The 20,757-nt window shown below is 45.5% G+C and overlaps 1 protein-coding gene across 1 annotated transcript in view; it reads left to right on the top strand.

Annotated features, from left to right (window-relative positions):
- The window catches only part of PDILT (protein disulfide isomerase like, testis expressed), a 41,731-nt gene that overhangs the window by 2,658 nt on the left and 18,316 nt on the right, over positions 1-20,757 (top strand). The window contains exons 2-4 of the mRNA XM_004373306.1: positions 11,737-11,943; positions 17,671-17,804; positions 19,001-19,138. Of these exons, the coding sequence (XP_004373363.1) occupies positions 11,737-11,943; positions 17,671-17,804; positions 19,001-19,138 (479 nt within the window). The remainder of the gene's footprint in view (positions 1-11,736; positions 11,944-17,670; positions 17,805-19,000; positions 19,139-20,757) is intronic.

The following is a 20,757-nucleotide window of genomic DNA, read 5'->3' as shown; positions in this document are numbered from 1 at the left end:
TGAGTCCATTTACATTCAGTGTAATTATTGATAGATGTGAGTTTGTTGCTGTCATTTTGTAGTGCTTTTTTTTTGTGGTGCTGACATTTTCTTTGTTCTTCTTTCTCTCCTGTGCTGAATTACTTTTGTCTGTGGATTTTTTTTTACATTTCTTTTGTTTTTGTTGGTTTTGTTTTTGCTGAGACTTTATGTTTTTCCTCTTTATTTTTATGAGTATGTTTGTTAACTTTCTTTTTGGTAACCATGAAATTTACCCTTATCTTTCTAAGTCTGAAGCATTCTATTATTGGTATCACCTTGCCTTCCTCTCCATTAGAAGGTTCTATACCTACACCATTTATTCCCTCTTTTATTGTTCTGATATTGTTGACATTTACCAATTGGCTTCTCTGATTCCCTGTTGTATTTCTTTTGGTTTTGGCTAGTCCTTGACAGTTTATTTTCTAGATTGGTATCTGGCTGCTACGATCCTGCGTCTAGATTCAGCCTGTGAGCTGAAGTTGTTTGTTCTCAGATTGAAGGACTCCCTTTAATAATTCTTGTAAGTTTGCTTTGGTTTTTACGTAGTCCCTTAATTTCTGTTTATCTGGAAATGACCTAATTTCGCCACCATATTTAAACTAGAGTTTTGAAGGATATATTATTCTTGGCTGGCAATTTTTCTCTTTCAAGGTTTTATGTATGTCATCCCATTGCCTTCTTGCCTGCATGGTTTCTGCCAAATAATCTGAGCTTAGTCTTATTGTTTCTCCTCTGTATGTGACTTCTGGTTTTTCATGAGCTGCTCTCAGGATTCTTTGTTTGTCTTTCGTTTTGGTGAGTGGGATTATGATATCCCTTGGTGATTTTCTTTTGGGGGCTATTCTATATGGGGTTCTTTGAGCCTCTTGGATGGCCAGCTTTTCATCTTTCATGATATTGGGGAAATTTTCTGTCAGCAATTCTTCAGTGATCCTCTCTGTTTTCTGTTTTCTTCCCCTGTTCTGGAACTCCAATCACAGATTTTTGCTTTTGATTGTATCTCACGTAACTCTCAGGGTCTCTTCATTTTTCTTTGTTCTTTTTTCTGAGTTGTCCTCAAACAGAGTTGTATGCAAGCGTTTGTCTTCGATTTTGCTGATCCTATCTTCCATTGTTTCAAACCTGCTCTTCAGCCCTTCTATGACACTGTCCATTTCTGAAATCTTGTTGCTTATCTTTTGGATTGTTAATTGTTTTTGTATAATTTCTAGTTGTGAATTTAGTTTGGCGTTTTTTTCCTGCATTATTTTCCTGAATTCTTTCAATTTTTTGTCCATGTTTTCCTCTTTTTTGTCTGCTTTTTGCTTCAACTGTTGGATAATTCTGAGTGTTAGAGATTTGAATTCCCTATCAGGTAGTTCTACTGCATTTTCTTCTACTGGAAAGTCATCTGGTGTTTTATTTTCGACGCCTATTGGAAGCATCCTGTCCTGTTTTTGTAAATGTTTTGATATTGTCTGCTGTCTCCAGGGAATTCAGTAGTTATTTTTCTTGTTTATTGATTGTATATTTGCTTGTTTTGTCCTTTTTTTTATTTGGTGTTGTCTGAGCGGGCGGGCTGTGTGTTCTTTGTTGTTTGCTCATCTGTGGGCATGACACTTTTCGCCTCCTTCTCCAATTGATAGGGTCAGTCGTTCAGATATTGTACAGCAGGGCAGGTCTAGCTGAACAGGAGTTACTGGGATGGTTTGTTTGTGGCACTTACTACAGCCACCAGGGCGGGTCGGTAATCAGTGCAGGAAAAGTTCCAGTAGGCCTTGCCTGTGCTGCTTGGTGGGGTGATGTTAAGTTCATGGTGCAGGTAGGCAGGATGTAGGGGGGAGATTGTTATGGGTGAAGCTAAGATGGATATGGGAGAGAGGAGAGAAGAACAGGAGCCAAAAACATACAAACAAAAAAGATTGTTAGGGAGCTTGCCATTGGAGTGGAGAGATGAGAGACTATGAAATGGAGAAAAACAAAAAGGGGAAGAAGAAGAAAAGAATGAATAAATAAAAATCAGAAAGGAAAAGGAACAGCAAAGCTCCCAGGGATCCCACCAGTGCAGCTACGAGGTCTGGGGAAGTTGTTCTCAGGTGTTGAAGTACAGCCTGGCTAGAAGGCATAGAGTTAATCAGTCCCAGGTATTCAGGGAACAGGAAGGGAAAGAAGGTATACAGAGATGAGAAACTGAGTAATGAAGAAAGACAAAAAGGGAAAAGAAAACAAAACAAATAAAAAAAAAAAGAACAAGAAAAGCCCCCCAAAAAACAGAAACAAACAAACAAACAAAAAAAACCCAGGAAAAAAGAAATGCTCTCAGGGTCCCTCTGCGCATCTGCGCAAGCTGAGGGGGCAGGTCCCAAGCCAAGCAGCACCACCTGGCCAGAATGGGCTCCCAACGCAAGAAAAGGAAAAGAAAACAAACAAACAATTCAAAACAAACAAACAAACAAAAGCCCTGGGATCCCACCAGCGCGGCAGCCCAGACCAGGAAGCAGTTCCACACTTGAAGGGAGCTCCGCAGCCCATTAGGAAGAAGCAAGGACGGCTCATGGAGCGAGGTATTTGAGCGAAAGGAGGGAGAGGTGGTGACAGGTAAGGAAGAAATAAAAGAAGCAGAAAAAGCAACACCAGCAGCCAACAAATGGCAGTCAGAGAGCTGGCCACTGTGGGCAGGTGGAATCCAAGCAGCCGTGCCTCCAGGACAAGAGACTGTGGCCACGGGAAGCAGAGGAGGCCGAGTGGGGTGAAGAAGGGTGGGGGTTGGGAAAGCGTATGTCGCAAATTACCAGTTGTTTTGTCTCCCACTGGAAGCTCCGTGGAGCTGCTTTCTTTTACTCCGATAGGAGTCCAAGGTGGCGGATCCTCGCTGCGTTAGCTGATGGGGACCTCTGCATGAATTTCTCCTTGCTCTCCGTTCTCTGTCAGTTTTCTCACTCCATTTGATGCTTGGCTGAGTTCTTTATCTCTTCATGTGATGTTTTAGGGTTTCAGGATTGCTGTTTTCTCTGTTTGGCTTAGTTTTTTGGATCTTTGCTGTGGAGAGACAATGTGGTGCTTCTGCCTAAAACGCCATTTTGCCAGAAGTCCTTTCCTAACAGTTTTCACACTTGCTAGGTGGCAGGCACTGTTCTAAGGTTCATTTAGTCCTCATAACATCCCTGTGTGGCTGGCATGATTCTTCTTCTCATCTCCCAGCTGAGGAAACAGAGGCTCAGAGAAGCCCAGTGACTTGCCCAAGATCAGACAGCCACAAGCAGTGGTCACAGACCCTGTCCTAGACCCATCCCACGTGGAAGGATTTGAAGGATGCAGGAAACAAGTGTGAGTACTAGCTTCCAAAACCCTGACTTCAGAGCCACATGTGGGCCAGAGGTCTTTGGGATTTGCGATTGTTGACTTCAGTGTTTATCAAGGACCCTATGCCAGGCACTGGTAAATCCTGAAGAGTCCCTCTTAACCTGAATCATCCACCCCCCCTTGATCCTTGAGTGGCATGAAGGTTTGGTGTAAAGTGTATGGGCTTTGGAGCCAGGTAAGCCTGGGTGTGAACCCAATTCTGCCATGAACTTCTTATGTGGTCTTATGTAACTTTTTAGTGTCTCTCTTTATCTGCCAAGTGGAAATAATGAAAGTAGTAGACTCATAACACAAGTGGTAGACTCGTAATAAAAGTGGTAGACTCATAATGAAAGTGGTAGACTCATAATGAAAATGGTAGACTCATTATGAAAGTGGTAGATTCATTATAGGGATTAATAGAAATAGTGTCTATGAAGGACCCACATGAAAGATGCTCAGTAGATGGGAGTTCCCATTCTGTCTTGGTCCAGTAGCATCTCAGCTGTTGCAGTTCCATCAGATCAATTAGGACTGGGTTCAGCTGCAAGTAATAAGTCTGCTAATGGTGGCTCAAACTCAAAGAGTTTATGTTATATACTATGCAGTCCAGAGATAGGCAGTCAATGATTGGTGTAGCAGCTCCACCATGTCAAGGATCCAGGCTCCTTCTAACTTTCTGCTCCATCATCCTTAACATGTTGTAGCTCATGATCTCAAGATGGCTGCTGCATCACCTGCATTGCACATTCCAGCTAGGAAAAAAAGGGAGAAGGAAAAATAGCAAAGGGACAAAAGTCATGCCAGCCAACTGTGTCTCTTAAAAAAATATATAATTCGACTCAACGGCACAGAACATTTTGTGAGCAGGACAGGCATTTCTGCTTTCCTGAACACCCATGAGTCTGGTCACGCACACCAGGACTCTAGCCAAGGGAAGCACTGAGAACCCTGCAGCCCTGCTCTGCCTGCTATGGACTTGTGAGCTAATGGTTTGCACAGGGCAGACACCCAAGTCATCTTCCTTTTTTTGCTGCAGCCCTAATCTCTGAATTCTGGGCCCCCAAAAGCTGTGTTGAAGGTTTTAGAGCCACACACTTTGCAAAACACAGCATGTACCTCAAGAAACATTTCCCTTTCCAAAGACGGTGCAGTAGGTGGGCAAGGCTGGGAACCTGTCCTGTCAGCCTGAACCCCAAAGCAGAAGGCAAGGCTCTGCCCAGTGACTCCTGGTTCTGAATAAAGGGCAGGTTCATGGCTCTCTGGGACTTTACCTGATGACCAATCACTTAGGGGCTAACGTGGAACCTGGAGCTACAGAGGAAGCCAATTGATATTCTGTACTTTAATTGCATTAGATACTGACCAGTTTGAATACTTGAAACTTAAATCCTTCCCACCAGTGGACATTTTAAAGCAGGGAACCCAACACCAGCAGAGATCTTGCTATCTAAAAGAGACACTCAATTAAATTCATTACATTTGAATCTTTGATTCCTGTCAAAACACAATTTAATTCAAAATGAGTTCTCAAAAACTGGTAGGCCTTCTAAAGTGACCTTTGGAAAAACTAGTCACTTGGGGAAGGCATTATAAAAGCTTTTTTTTCCAGAGGTAAATGGTCTTTTTTTTTTTTTTTTTTACAAGACAGATTTTTCCAATATTGTCTGCAGGGACTGCCCCAAATTCCTAGCTGCTGGCCAGCTTTGCATTTCTCTGTGGACTTCAGGTCCAAGAGCCAATGGTGGGTGGAACCTTTCCTCTGTCCCTCAGACCTCTCACTGCCACGTGTGTCCAAAACAGGCCTCAGTGTCTTTGACTCACTCTCAACGCTCTGCTTCCCCCCCACATCCTGCCTTAACTGACAGTACTACCACCACCCAATGTCAAAGGGAGACACCTCCAGGTCATTTTTGAGGCCTCTGTATATTCTCTCCCACTCCCCACATCTAATCCACCACTAAGTCCTGCTGATGCCACCTCCTAAGTCCCTTTCCAGTCTCCAGTTCTCCCCATCCCACTGCCACTGCCTCAGTTCTGGCCTCCTCATTCTTCTCAGCCACATAGCAGCCTCCAAGATGGTTTCCCTGCCCCTCCAACGCTGCCTCCACAATACACCCACAGAGGCTTTTTTCTAAAATGTAAATATGATTGTGTCACTCCCTGATTAAAAACCCTCTATGGTTCTCTAACATCACACACTCCTTAACATTGCTGTAAGGGTCTCTGCTTGCTCTAGCCTAGGCCTACCTTTCCACCCTACTTGAATGCTATGCTCTAGACTCTGAGTTATTTACGGGTGCCAGAATGGACTATACTCACTTAGGCCTCTGAGCCTTTGCACTTGCTGTTCCCTCTACCTATAGTGCCTTTCCTCCACGACTTCACTTGGTTTATGAGGTTTAAGCTCATGGAGCCATCTTGTCAGGAGACACTCCCATGCAGACTGGATAGGAGCCTGCCCACATGCTCACACAGCCCCCTGTACCCCCTCTCCATCATAGTTCTTGCCACACTGTATTGAAACTGCTTTTAAACTTGTAAGTTGCATGCGGGGCAGGGGCCAAATCTCATTAATCTCTTGATTCCTAACATGTGGCATTGTGCTTGGAACATGGTAGGCCTCCATAGATGTTGAATGAATGAATAAATTAATGAATAAATGAAATAAATGAGCCTTCCATTGGTCCATTATGTTCTCCATGGATGAGGCAAGAGAAAAGGAAAGGTTATCTTTAGTGGGGAGAGGTCAAGATGAAATTTATCAGGAGCTGTCTCTAGGGTCATTTAGTGATTGTCCTTAAGGCAGAGGTGGCAAGAGCCTGGCCCGGAAGCAGGTTAGATGATGATGGCAATGATAATGGTGATCTTGATGATGATAATAATGAAGATGGTGATGTGAGTGGTGACAGAGGTGAAGATGGTGATGATGAGGGTTATGCTGATGACTTTGATTGTGATGCTGACAACAATGGTGATGATGATGATGGCAGATAGTGATAATAACCACCATTATTACGCACTTGTGTTCCAGGCACTGTACTTGGTATGATTATCTTCATCTCACAGATGAGGCAAATAAGTCTCAGAAAGGTTAGATAATTTGCCCAAAGTCACAGTTAGTAAGTGATGAAGTCTGGATGTAAGCCTGGTCTGACACCAAAACCGGTGCTCAGTCCATCTTACAGCACCGCGCTAATAACCAGAACATTTATTTGTTCATTCATTATATATTTATTGAGCGTGTATTAGGTGCCAGATATACCCTAGGCACTGGAGGGTATAGTGGTGAACAAAGCAGACAAACACTCTTTTCTCGCATGAAACTTACATGCTGGAGGGGAGAGACACATGATAAACAGATAATTAAGTAAAATATGTAATATGTCGTATGGTTAAGGTACTATAGAGAAGAACAGAGAAGAGCAATAGGGAATGCAAGGTTGAGTGGAGATGGGCCTGCCAATTTAAATAAGGTGGCCAGGGAAGGCCTCCCTGAGAAGATGATACTTCAGCAAAGACCTGAGGGCAGTGAGAGAGCAAGTTATGCAAATATCTGGTGGTGGGGAGCAGGGAGAGCATTTCAGGCAGAGGGAACAGCAAGTGCAAAGGCCATGAGGTAGGAATGTGCCAGAGTGGTGAAAGCTGAGTTGCTGAAGAGGACAGTAGCAGAAGATGAGGTAAGAAAGATGAGATACAGATCTTTCAGGCCTTGGAGGCCATTGTAATGGCCAGAGCGGTATGTTGGCTGGACCCTGAGGAAATGCTGAGGAGCCAGACGGGGTTGACAAGCATCCTGAAGTTCATACCAGCTTGGAGCACCTCTGTACTCTGTAAATGGCCCTTTGGAATGGGGACTCATACTCAGAACACTTCTCTATGCTTGATCTGAGCTTGATCTAAAGAAGGATTTCTTATCCTCAACACTATTGACATTTGAGGCTAGATAATTTTTTTGTTTTGGGGGGCTATCCTGTGCATCACAGGATGTTTAGCAGCATCCCTGGCCTCTACCCACTAGATACCAGTAGCACCCATTCCCCTAATTGTGACAACCAAAAATGTTTCCAGACGTTGCCAAATGTCCCCCACTGAGAACCACTAGTCTAAAGGAAGGCAGATTCCAGCTCCCTATGCTGGCCACCCATTGTCCTCCTTTCCCCAGGAGCCAGAAGATCTGCTGGGATTGTCCATCTCCATAGGACTCTCTCTTCCCAGAGAGAACCTGGTCTGAGCAAGACCAAGGATTCCCCACCATTGTCATAGTAATAATAATTTTTAAAAAACCCATTGTCATCAAGTCAATTCCAACTCATAGTGACCCTATCGGACAGACTAGAACTTCTCCGTGAAGTTTCAAGGCTATAATCTTTATGGAAGCACAGTGCCACATCTTTCTCCCCTGGAGCAGCTGATGGGTTCAAACCACTGAGCTTTTAGTTAGCAGCCGAGCGCTTAACCACTGTGCCGCCAGGGCTTCTTAGGGGCCCCATGGATGTGCTATTTTGTCATCAAATCCAGTGAACTCCTCCAACAAAATCTCTCTAGATTCTGACCACTTCCCACCCTCTCTCACCTGGATTTTTATAGTAGCTTCCAACTGGTGTCCTTGCATCCAGCTTTTCCCAGCTTTGGTCTAATCTCCATCTACCATTTTGCTTTAAAGTAAGTCAGATTGCATCATAGTTCTGCTCCAAACCCTCCAGTGACTTTCCATGTCTTCAGAGAAAGCTCAAAGTCTGTTCAATGACCTTCAAGGCCTACTGACCCTCACTGCAGCTCACTCTTCTCAAACACGTCAGACACACTACAACCCCAGGGCAGCTTTGCCCTTGCTGTCCCCTCTGCCTGGGATGCTCTTCCTCTAGTTATCCACATGGCAGACTCCCCCAACTCCTTTTGTCTTTATCAAAATGTCTTTTCTCACCGAGGCCTTCTTTAACTTCCCTGCTTAAACTTGCAATCCCCCTGACACTTCCTCGCCTCCCGCAGTCTTGCACCTCTTTTCTCCATAGCCCCTACCATCTAACAGCATGCATTTTGCTTTTCTTTTCTGCCTTCTCCAAAAAGGGCGGGATTTCTTATCTGTTTGTGTCACTGGAGGCCTGGTGGCATAGTGGTTAAGAGCTTGGCTGCTAACCCAAAGGTCAGCAGTTTGAATCCACCAGCTGCTCCTTGGAAACCCTACGGGGCAGCTCTACTCTGGCCTCTAGGGTTGCTATGAGTTGGAATCAACTCGACAGCAACGGGTTTTGTTCACTGTTATATCCCCAGTAAGGGGCTCTGATGGTACAAATGTTAAGCACTCATCTGCTAATCAAAAGGTTTGCAGTTTGAACTCACCCAGTAGCTCTGTGGGAGGAAGGCCTGGTGATCTGCTTCCTTAAAGATGACAGCAAATAAAACCCTATGGGGCAGTTCTACTCTGTCACACGGGGTCGCTGTGAGTCAGAAATCAACTCAACGGTGCCCAATGACAACAACATATCCTTAGTATCTAGAACAGTGCCTAGCATGTGATGGATCTTAAAAATAATTTTTTTGAATAAATGAATGAGTGAATGAATGAATCCCCATTGCTATTATTGCTAGGTGCCTTTTGGAGGTCCCATCCACCTGGTTCTCAGATCTCAGCATTTCAGCAGTCACAGCCTCTTTCTCCCATTTTACTTTCAGACACTCAGAGGCACTGGGCCATGCGTAGAACATCCAACAACTCTGCTATTTGCACCATCATTCCAGGTGTCCCTCTTGTCCTGAGCTTCTGCCCTGAGAAACCCAGGTTTTGGGCATGATGTCTGCAAATGGTTTTAAAGATTGGCAGTTTAAACCCACCCAGTGGTGCCCCAAAGAAAGACCTGGCAATCTGCTTCCCTAAAGATTACAGCCAAGAAAACCCTATGGAGCAGTTCTATTCTCTAATACACGAGGTCACCATGAGTTGGAATCGACCCGGTGGCAACAGGTTCGGGTTTTTTGGGGGGGAGGTCAATCAGCAACCCTGTGCTGGGCCTGGCAGAATCCACAAGGAAGCCAGGGGAGACCAGCAGGCCAGACGCAGGCAAGAGTCCAGCGATGCTGGCGATGATGGATGGGGGCACTGCAGGCCATGATGGAGACAAAGCTGGCAGTGGAGAGACATCGATCCGTGGGGGAGGCGGAAGGGCCCATTTCCCGTCCACTGACTGGGACTTTAATGAAAGCAATCATTCACTTTTGGTGCCACTGCAGGGACAGGTGGGCTGGCTGGCAGTGGGGACTGTGTCAGCTGTTCTATGACTGGACTGCCTGGGCCACGCCTGACAAAACATCCTCTGTTGGACTTGGAACTTGCCCTCGGCCCGGGAGGTGATTTGCATTTTCTCAAAGGGCTCCAGATGGAAAGATTTGAAAAAGATAATGTGTTCTGGCTTGAAAGGGAATCAGTGACCTCTGCCCTGGCTAGGCCCACGTGCCGCAGACACGTGCCACGTGCCTCGCACACGTGCCACGTGCCGCGCACACGTGCCGCACACATCAGGCACCGTGGGGCTAGTTGAAGGATCTGCAGTCTCACACGCTATCAAGAGGAAGAAAGGCAGACTTAAGCGCCTTTTAGTTCCCTTCCATTTAGGGCATGAAGGCCTCTCCCACTGCCAAGGCCACTTGCCAGCTCTGAGGCTATTTCTAGAAAAGGGCTCCCGCAACCCCTTTGCAGAGCCCTGGTGGCGCAGCTGTTAATGAAAAGGTCAGCAGTTTGAATCCACCAGTCGTTCCTTGGAAATCCTATGGGACAGTTCTACTCTGTCCTATAGGGTCACTATGAGTTGGAATCGACTTGTTGGCAATGGGTAAACCCCTTTGCCCAGCCGTGCGAGGGGCCAAGAAAATGTGAGGTCTCTCAGGCCTGAGCATCAGGTCCCACTAAACGGGATGGCTCAGAGGGGTAGGGGGGTGCCATAACCTCCCCCATTACCCGACTCCTTTCATACCCAATCCCTACTCCCCCACCCTAGTTCTCTCACCCCAGTCTTCCTTACATGAGAGAGTCCTCAGATGTATTATGCAGCTACATGACAACTAAAACAAAACAAACACTAAACTAGTTGCTGTGGAGTCGATCTTGACTAGTCCCCAGTGGGTGGTGGAAACAGTTAAACATTCAGTTATTAACCAAAAAGTTGGTGGTTTGAATCCATCCAGAGGTGCCTTGGAAGAAAGTCCTGGCCATCTGCTTCCAAAAGGTCACAGCCATTGAAAACTCATGAGCATAGTTCTACTCTGCAACACATGGGGTCGCTATGACATAGCAACTGGAAGATCATGATCCCTCTCTGTTCTATAATTTTTGACTGTGAATTTGACAATAACGCTAATAATAATAATGTAGCATGTACGTACCATGTGCCAGACCTTGTGCTAAGTGTTTCTCATGCATAGTGTAGGTTGGAGAGTTGGAATTCTGCAATTCTGAATCCTGGCCATGCTTCTTATTGTCACAGGGCATTGGGCAAGTCGGTGATTTTGTTGCACATCAGTTTCTTCATTTGCAAAACTGAGATGATAATAATAATACCTACCCTAGAGTGGAAGGAGCCCTGGTGGCACGGTGGTTAAGTGGTGTCCTGCTAACCAAAAGGTTGGTGGTTCGAACCCACCAGCCACCCTGTGGGAGAAAGATGTGGCAGTTTGCTTCCTTAAAGATTACAGCCTAGGAAACCCTATGGTGCAGTTCTACTCCGTCCTATAGGGTCACTATGAGTCCAAATCGACCGGACGACAACAGGTTTGGTTTTGGTTTACCCCGTAGTGTTACTGGGAGGGTTAAATGAATTAATAAATATAAAGCTCTTAGAAAATAAAAACCTCTTGCCGATGAGTTGATTCTGACTCACAGTAACCCTATAGGATAGAGTAGAACTACCCCATGGGGTTTCCAAAGAGCGGCTGGTGGATTCGAACTGCCAACCTTTTGGTTAGCAGCCAGGCTCTTAGCCATGGTGACACCAGGGCTCCCTTAGAAAATAATAAGCACTATATCAGTGATTGTTAAATGACTCTTATTTATTTCTGACACCTCCTCGAGGTAGCCACTGTTATTTCCCCATCTTCCTTGCCAATGATGAAATTGAAGCGTAGGGAGACTGAGTAAGTTGCCCAAAGTTGTGTTGTTTCTAGGGTTGCTGAACCCAAATGTGTGAACCTTTATGTGTGTCTCTCCATTTGTCAATTTCATAAGCCATCATGTCTCATATCCTGTCGCATTTCTGAAAATTTACCCATCACCAGCTGCACAAAGGAAGGCTCAGGAGCTAGCCAACCCAAACCAAGAATCTTCCTTGGAAGATGGGGCAGGGGTTGGGGGGTGGGGCAAAGAGGCTCCAGCGAGTTCTGTCTTCATGCTGGCTTTTTCAGACAACCCATCCTCCAAGCGATCCAGGAATCTGGCTGAGGAGCTGGGCAGAGCTGTGGAGATCATGGGTAAAGGCAAGAATGGGCTTGGCTTCGGCAAAGTGGACATCACCACTGAGAAGGAGCTTCAGGAGGAATTTAATATTAAAAAGGCCCCAGAGGTGAAGCTGTTTTTTGAAGGCAACAGGTCTGAACCCATCAGCTGTGAAGGTAATGGGGCTTGTGGGTGAGTCAAGGTATGCTAGCTACAGAAACACATAAACACCAGAGTTTCAGCAGCTTAACAGAACAGTAAGTGTATTTCTTGATCACATAAATCCCAGTTGGCAGCCGGAGGGTGGACGTAGGGGATTCTACTCCACAGAACTTTTCTGGGACCCAGGCTCCTTCCTGCTTGTGGCTTTGCCCTTCACAAGGGCCTTGGAGCTACCCACTGTTTTCTCTGCATCTGGCCAGTATTTAGGACAAAGAAGCAGAGGGTCATCACCATGGGAGGTATCCATGGCCTCGGCCTGGAAGTGGTGAATATTTTCATTCCGTTGACCAGATTCTGTTACATGCCCACCCAGCTGCAAGAAAGACAGAAATACGTTCCGGTGCTCTGTCCATAAGGTTTTCCTTTGGGTTTTGGTGAATGTGTAGCTGCCTCTACCACAGCTAGTATGTCATAGGAACGCCATGAGGTAGGAGGGTGGGGTGCGTGGTTTAGAGCTATCAATTGAGTTCCTAACTCCAACCCCCTCGCCTTCTCTTTAGAATGATTTTGACATGGCTCCAGGCCAAGAAGTCCTGGTTTGTCAAAAGGAAGCCTGAGATGATGGAAAAAGACAGGCTTAGGATGGGATGTCTACTAAACACTGTAACTGCTCTCATGATCCATTTCATTCATTCACTTACCCGTTCATTTATTCATCACTCATTTACTGAGAACCTCCCATGTATCAAACCTTGTCTTGCTCTTGGAGATACTTGGAGAACGATGTGCCTCAGTGTGGCACATGTAGGCCCTAATTTAAAAATCGATGTTAAAATATATAAACGCATAAACGGATGCACATGGATGGATGGATGGATGGATGGATGGATGGAATAAAACTGGTGAACACAGTTCCGGTGAACACAGAAGTGTCCAGCACAGGTCCTACGGTGCTGACAGAATGTCCGCATTATATATGTGTTAGGAGCCTGGGTGACACAAGCATTTTGCGATCAGCTGCTAACCTAAAGGTTGGCAGTTCAAACCTACCAAGCAGCCCTGCGTAAGAAAGCCCTGGCAATCTGCTTCCATAAAGATTACAGCCAAGAAAACCCTATGGGACAGTTCTACTCTATAACACATGGGGTCACCGCGATTCAGAATTGGCTTGACGGCAACAGGTGATGATAACAGTATATGTATGTACTGAATGATTGAATCTCAGGCAGCTGAGACTGCCTTTCACAGGGCCTGGCATACAGAAGGCTTCTAAGAAGCGCATCTGAGTGTTGTTGCAAGAACCAAAGGGGCTGGAGAAGCACCACCACATGCAGGGGCAGCATGATGCCTTGCAGTTCTCAGAATGGACACCAGGGGGCATGAGAGACACAGGCTAGACTTGCAGGGGACGGTGCAGCAAACAAGAACTTTATGGCAGGTTACATAAGAGAGCTGACAGGCCTGTGGTTCCCAGCAGGCTTGCAGGAGGGAGGTGTGTGTGTGTGTGCAGGGGGAAGAAGAAGGGCAGATGAGGAGAGAGGGCAGGAGCAATGAGATAAGGGACAGAGACTGCTGCTTCCTATGAAAGCTGAATGCTGACCTTCAGCAAGGGGGACCTGTTGATCCCCAGCAAGGAGCCCTCAGGGAGGTGTTGGCTTTGAGAAGGACTCTAAAGAGACGTGAAGCCCCTAGGTTACTTTTCCAAGGTCCGTATATGCCCACAGAGTAGCTCAGGTGCTGTTGTGGGAGAAAGGGACCAGTTTTGCCTCCCAAAGGACAGGTGAGCTCTGACTCCCCAATTAGAGGAAATAAGATGAAGATGCGACAACTTGCAGGCTGTGGACGGGGCTGGTATAGAAGCTCCCGAGGCCTTTGGCCTCTGAGCCTCCTTCATGGTGGGAGCTAATACCTGGGACTTCCTCTGCCGTACAGGAAGCTTCATCCTCACCTCCTCCAGGAAGTCTCCCCTGATTGCCCTTCCTCTGTGATCCCACAGCACCTGTGCTTCCCCCACCAAGGTCCTCACCTCACAGAATTGCTTCTGTTGCTCATTTTTCCACTCCATGGAATGAGACCGCCACAAAGGCAGGGAGCTTATGTCCATTTCTGGGTCCTCTGAAAAGGCTAAGGAGCCCTGGTGGCACAGTGGTTAAACGCTTGGCTGCTAACCAAAAGGTCAGCAGTTCGAACCCACTAGCCACTCTGTGGGAGAAAGATGCGGCAGTCTTCTTCCTTAAAGATTACGGTCTTGGAAACATTATGGGGCAATTCTTCTCTGTCCTATAGGGTCAGTAAGAGTTGAAATTGACTTGACGGTAACAGGTTTGGTGTCTGGCTTTTGAAAAGAACTGGTGGGCTACCACGCCAAATTCAAATCCCAACACTATGCCTGAGGAAAAATTATTCTTGTTGAACCTTGTTTTCCTCATCTGTAAAAGGGGATGATAAAAGTCTCTACCTCCTAGGATTGCCCGGAAGATGAAAAAAATGTTTGCAGGGCACAGGGCCTGACACACACCTGCACGTACCTGTGTTCCAGGCACTGTTCTAGGCCCTTCTCAAGTGTCATGACAACTTCACGTGGAAGGTGCTATTTTCATCCCTCTTTTGCATATGGAGAAACTGAGGCACAGAGAGGCGGAATACTTTGCTCAAGACTCCCCAGCTAGTAAGCACTGGGGTCAGCAAATGTTTTCTGTAAAAGAGCCAGATAATAAATATTTTCGGCTTTATGGACCAGACGGTCTGTCACAACTACTCATCTCTGCTATTGTGTGAAAGCCTCGTCCTGTTGCTTTTGAGTCCATTGCAACTCATAGCGACCCTATAGGACAGAGTAGAACTGCCCCATAGGGTTTCCAAGGCTGTAATCTTTATGGAGGCAGACTGCCGCATCTTCCTCCCTCTGAGCAGCTGCAGCTATATGTAAATGAATAGCTGTGGCTTGGATCCAATAAAGCTTATAAAATCAAGTGATGGGCAGGCCAGATATGGCCCACTGGCTGTAGTTTGCTAACCCTGCTCTGCAATGTGCTACACTGTAAGTAAATGGCAGATGTGGTCATTATTATTATCAAGCCATTATCGTTGCCTAATCCTTGTCCCGTGCCTGGAGTCCCTCGGTGGTACAAACAGTTAATGTGCTTGGCTGCTAACTGAAAGACTGGAGGTTTGCGTCCACTAGAGATGCTTCGGAAGAAAGGCCTGATGATCTACTTCCAAGAAATCAGCCATTAAAAACCCTGTGGAGCACAGTTCTATTCTGACACACATGGGGTTGCCATGAGTTGGAGTTAACTCCACGGCAACTTTTTTTTTTTTTTTTTAATTTTTTCATCATCTTAGTCCAGTGCCCGGGACATTGTAGGATTGCAAGGGCGGACTGCAGGAAGTCATGGGAGCAACAGGCCAGTCCGTGCTTCAGCTGGACTGCCTGTCCCCCTTCTTCCTCAGGATTACCCAGCCAGGGAAAGAGGCAATGGATGCTAGGCTGCAGACTGGGCTGGGACCTAGGATGCCAGGGTTTTAGGACAACCTTTTGCCTGCACTAGCTGTGGGAATTGGAGCAAGCCTTTTAGATCCAACATTCCAGTTTCTCATTCTCTGTGGTTGTTGTTGTTAGGTGCCGTTTACTAGGTTCCAACTCATAGCGACCCCATGTACACAGGATGAAGCACTGCCCGGTCCTGCGCCATCCTCATCATCGTTGCTATGCTTGAGCCCATTGTTGCAGCCACTGTGTCAATCCATCTTGTTGAGGGCCTTCCTCTTTTTCGCTGACCCTCTACTTTACCAAGCATGATGCCCTTCTCCAGAGACTGGTTCCTCCTGATAATATGTCCAAAGTACATGAGACGAATTCTCGCCATCCTTGCTTCTAAGGAGCATTCTGGCTGTACTTCTTCCAAGACAGGATGAATAATGCCAGCAGCTCTGCCTCCTGAGCAGGGCTGCTCCAAGCTAACAGGAGAGATGGTGCTGGACATGGCTCCTGCAAAGTGACTTGTATTGAGATCTTCCTCAGCAGGCAGGAAGGATTCAGTCCTTGCCGGGTCAAAGCCCAGCCCCCATTCTCCTCTAATCTCCAAGGATTGATGTGGGAGACTTGGCCTTGGCTGCCTCCCTGGAGGGAGGGAGACTGGGTTGCCTCTGGGGCCTCTATTAATGAGGCATTCACAGCCTGTGCCTGCAAATATGCAGCCAAGCTCCGGCCCCAGTCAATCATTGACAGAGCTTTCATGTCTCAGTTGTCACCCTGTCCTCTGGGTCAGAGCCAAGCACCAGGGGAGACACCGTGACCAACAAGGGCAGGCACTCAGGAACAAAGTATTTGCCAAATTCAGAGCTCCTTTAGTCCTGTGGGGTTCAGAGGGACCAAATAGAGTTCATTCATCCCAGAGAAGATGGCCCAAGATCAAGTTTCCTCAAAGCCACATTAGCTAATGATTCATTCACCTCATTCATTCATCCTGTAATTGCTTCTGGGGTACCTAGTATGGGCCAGGCACCATAGGAGCTACCGTGAGCTCACATTAAACAAGTCTGCAAAAAGAATAATTTCAGGAAGTGAGAGACTCAATGAAGAAAATAAAACAGGTCATAAAGTAGAGAACAGTGGGCAATCGTAAGTGACTGAGGTGGGGTGGTAGGAGAGTGCTCTGCCACAGGGCCTTTGCACAGGCTGTTTTCTGTCTGGAAGCCCTTCCTTCTCCTTTTTGCCTCCATGTTAACTCCTATGCATCCTTCTGTTTTCAGCTCATACATGATTTCTTCCAGGAAGCCCTTGACCTCACAGTCTAGGTTGGGTATCTTTGCTACAGGTGCATAGAATTTTAGAATACTTACCTTGGGTGTGATTATACACTTGTTTGTGTGAGTGAAGGAAGAAACAAGAGAGTGAATGAATAAAGATCTGTGGATGTAGTCCAAATCTACTCCCAACAAACATGGCCTGCTAAAAATATATTGCTGTATGTTATAAACTCATTAAAATGTTCCATTCATTCTTTAGCAGGCTTTAATATAAAGTAATATTTTACATTACCTGCCATCATGTGAAATGAATGATCCGAGGAAACACACGTTCATCCGTAGCCTTATATAAAGTCTAGCACACCGTTATGTCTCCCCACACGATATATGTGTCCAATTTTAGAAGCTAAGACTATTGTGTGCCTGCCACACGATATTTGAGAAATGGAAGTCAGGATTGTATAATCTTAGAGGACATTTGGGTGTCAGCTGAGAAATCAGAGGCACAGGGGGATAATGGGATTTTCCCCAGGTCACAGAGCTTAGCTGGTCTCTATTTATACTTTACTTATTTATACTTAAAAAAAAAAATTTAATTGTGACCTTGGAGGGTAGATAAGTAAACAAAGCTGGAAATGTTTTCTCCTGGTTTGAGTCTACGGTTCACTAGTGGGTGTCTTTTGGCAAGTTGAATTTCTGTTTCCTTGCCTGTGTAACGGGGAGTATGTATTTCATGGGGTTGTTGTGAAGACTGAATAGGTGCAAAACACACAGCGCAGTGCCTTGCCCTTGGTAAGGGCTCAATAAAGTTTAGCTGCTGTTGTTAATGTTCATGTCTTGGGGCTTGGGGGAGGTGGGAGAACTGACACTGGCCTTCAAGGAAATGGGAGCCCAAGACAAGATACTTACATTCACTAAACATGGGGGAAGACAGGCCTTGCCTTGGTTCAAGAAGAAACCTTTGTGGGATCCACTGTATCTCTCTCCAGGTGTGGTTGAATCTGCTGCCTTGGTGGTTTGGTTGAGAAGACAAATTAGCAAGAAAGCATTTTTGTTCAACAACAGCCAGCAGGTTGTGGAGTTTGTGAGATCCAGGCCTTTGGTCATCGTTGGCTTCTTCCAGGTACTGGCATCAAGAGGTGGGGGGAGGCTTCTCGACTGGTGAGGAGTCCTATGTCGAGGAGGGTGGGTGATGAGGTGGGGAGTTCTTCTACTTGGGTTAATTCCATACCCATTCTTCCCCATCCGATGAGCTGGTTTTTGGAGGGAGCTGAAGGGTTAAAAATGAAGAACGAAAAACGGAAGCTGAAGTAGTAAGACAAGATAGCTAGAAAGGTACACAGGAACGGAGAAAGAGGAGAGAACACTGACGTATTGATTTAATTGGTTTTGACAGTAGCACTGATCTTTCCGGGGTCCATTTAGCACATCACTGAATAGAGGGATGTCTTATTTTCTGATTTGAGAGCCTTTCCTTTCTATGATTCTGAAAGCCATGAACCATGCTTGGGCCAGGCTAGTCTCTCTCCCTAACCTCTCTCCAATTATCCCCATACGTTGAAACCCATCACACATTATAAATATGCTGCCATTTGAAAATACGCTAATCCTCATCACAGGTGCATCAGGGGAAAATGTTTGGGGAAGGATATAAATAACTTAGATATGCTACTGAAAAGTCTCATGATAGTTTTCTACTGATTTTATTTTATGTATTGATACACACAAACAAAAGTTATTTTTTGCTCTTAAACAATGAGTTTCTCTTGTGTTTTAACTCATTTGATGTAACTTCAATGATACTTCTCCTTCTCTCAGTGGAAGTGAGAACGTTCAAGTTACATTTATACATGGGGAGAGTACGTGTCTTCCCCTCCCATTCTCTGACTGTTTTTTGTCCCAATTTTCTTTCAAACTAAAGAATTAAGGCTGATACTACAGCCCATATCTTGATACTGAGTTTATATTTTACACTATATGTGATCATACCAATTGCCTCTTCTGAAAGCAATTATGGAGAAAATGTTAAAATGCCTCAACCTCAGGATTAGGACAGCCTTCACTCTAATAATTGGAAAAGGTCAAGTTTATCAGTTCTTTCCATCAATCTCTGTGGATTTCCCTGTTTTGGTCTTAATCATAGCCAGAGAAGCATTCTGGGTATGAAACTCACATGAAAGGGGGTTTAGGTGACCAAGCAAAACTCTAGAACTTGGAAAAGTAAGGAGACAAATTGGCCACTATTTCCACCTTTGGCTTAAATAACCCAAAATTTTGCTTTTCTATCAAAACTTTACCAAGCATCCTTCCCTCAAACAGGATTTAGAGGAAGAAGTAGCAGAATTGTTCTATGATGTGATCAAAGACTTCCCAGAGCTAACTTTTGGAGTGATATCGATTCCCAATACCATTGGGCGGTTCCACGTCACCCTCGACAGTGTCCTGGTGTTCAAAAAGGTAGGACTTTGACCCCTTTGCTAGTGAGGAGGTCTCTAGTTCAATGCAGTGAGAAGCGTATGAGCTTTGAGTTCAGATTCTAGCTCTGCCGCTTGTGAACTACATGGCTTCGGACTAGTTGGCTTCTGTGAAACCACAATCTTCTGGTGTTTATCACCTTTCTAGCCATTCTCCACAGTAAGCTCCTTCTCCTTTCTTTAACCAGTAAAATGTTCATCCAGGCCCAGCCCTTGTGGTCCATGCTCCCTCATCCATCCATTGTCTGCAATTACCATCTATACACTCATGACTTACAAATATCCATCTCCTGTCAGCCTTCTCCAATCTCCAGATATTTATATCCATCACCAGGGGTTGATGGCTGAGCACAAAGTCTTAATCTGCCCTCCAGACCCTCTTCCAGGGCTTTTCTCCCTCTCAATGAATGGCACCACCATCTCTTCCACCCTGTTCAGCAAGCCAAAGCACCCAGGCATCATTCTAACACCTTCCTCTCACCATCTCTCATAACCAATTCATCACCCCAATCACACTGGTTTTATATTGAAAATATTCCTTGAGTGCATCCACTCCTCTCTGTCTTCACTGCTACTATCCTAGATGGAGTTGCTGCATCTACTGCAACAACCGCCCAGCTGGCCTGTCACATTCTCTCTTGTCCTCTAAAGAGCAATCTTCCCAAAATGCAGATCTGATGATGTCACTTCCCTCTCCCCACTGAAAGCCCCTTAAATGACTTCCTTCTTATTCTTAAGATAAAGACTCTAATCCTTCAGGAGGCCTGTAAGGTCTTTTGCAGCCTGGCCTCGATCTATCTCTCCAGCCTCATTGCACACCTTCCTTCTACTCCCTCTCTGAGCTCTAGACCTGCACTGTCCAATATGGTAGCTCCTAGGAAAAATCAGCCAATGAAAACTGTATGAATCACAATGGAACATTATCCAGTCCATAACCAATCCTGGAGATTGTGCAGGACTGGGCAGTGTTTTGTTTCGTTGTGTATGGGGTTGTCATGAGTTGGGGCCGACTCGACGGCAGCTAACAACAACCACATGTGGCTATTTAAATTAAAATTAATTCAGTTTAATACCTCAATTACACAGGCCACATTTCAAGTGCTCGCATGTGGCTTGTGGCTACCATATTAGACAGCACAGACTTATAGAGCATTCCAACCATCACAGAAAGTTCTACTGGGCAGTGCTGCTCCAGTTACTGTAGTCTTCTGGTTCCTGCAGTATGCCTTATTCCATTGCCGCAAAAAGCCATACCCTTGCAATAGCCATGTTGTTTATAGATCTGTCTCAGAGAGGTTAGGATAGTTTCCCAAGGCCACACAGGAGGTAGGTGGAGTTATACCCACATCTGCTTGACTTTGAAGGGAAGGCTCTGAACTCTTGTTTTTTTCCCAATGGTCCATGAAAGCCATTGAAAAGTTGTAAGCTGGGGAATAAAATAATCTGATTTGTATTTTTAAATAAAGCTGTATATAGCCCAGAATAGATTCAAATATATATGGAAATTTAGTATATAATAAAGATAGCATTTTAGATCAGTGGGGAAAATATGGATTAATCAATGAATAGTGAGGAGACAATTAGGTAGTCATCTGGAAAAAA

Source organism: Trichechus manatus, unplaced genomic scaffold (assembly GCF_000243295.1).
Source record: "Trichechus manatus latirostris isolate Lorelei unplaced genomic scaffold, TriManLat1.0 scaffold00024, whole genome shotgun sequence".
Taxonomy (NCBI): Eukaryota; Metazoa; Chordata; class Mammalia; order Sirenia; family Trichechidae; genus Trichechus; species Trichechus manatus.
Note: the sequence above shows the minus strand (reverse complement) of the source record. Positions and strands in the feature narration are given on the sequence as shown.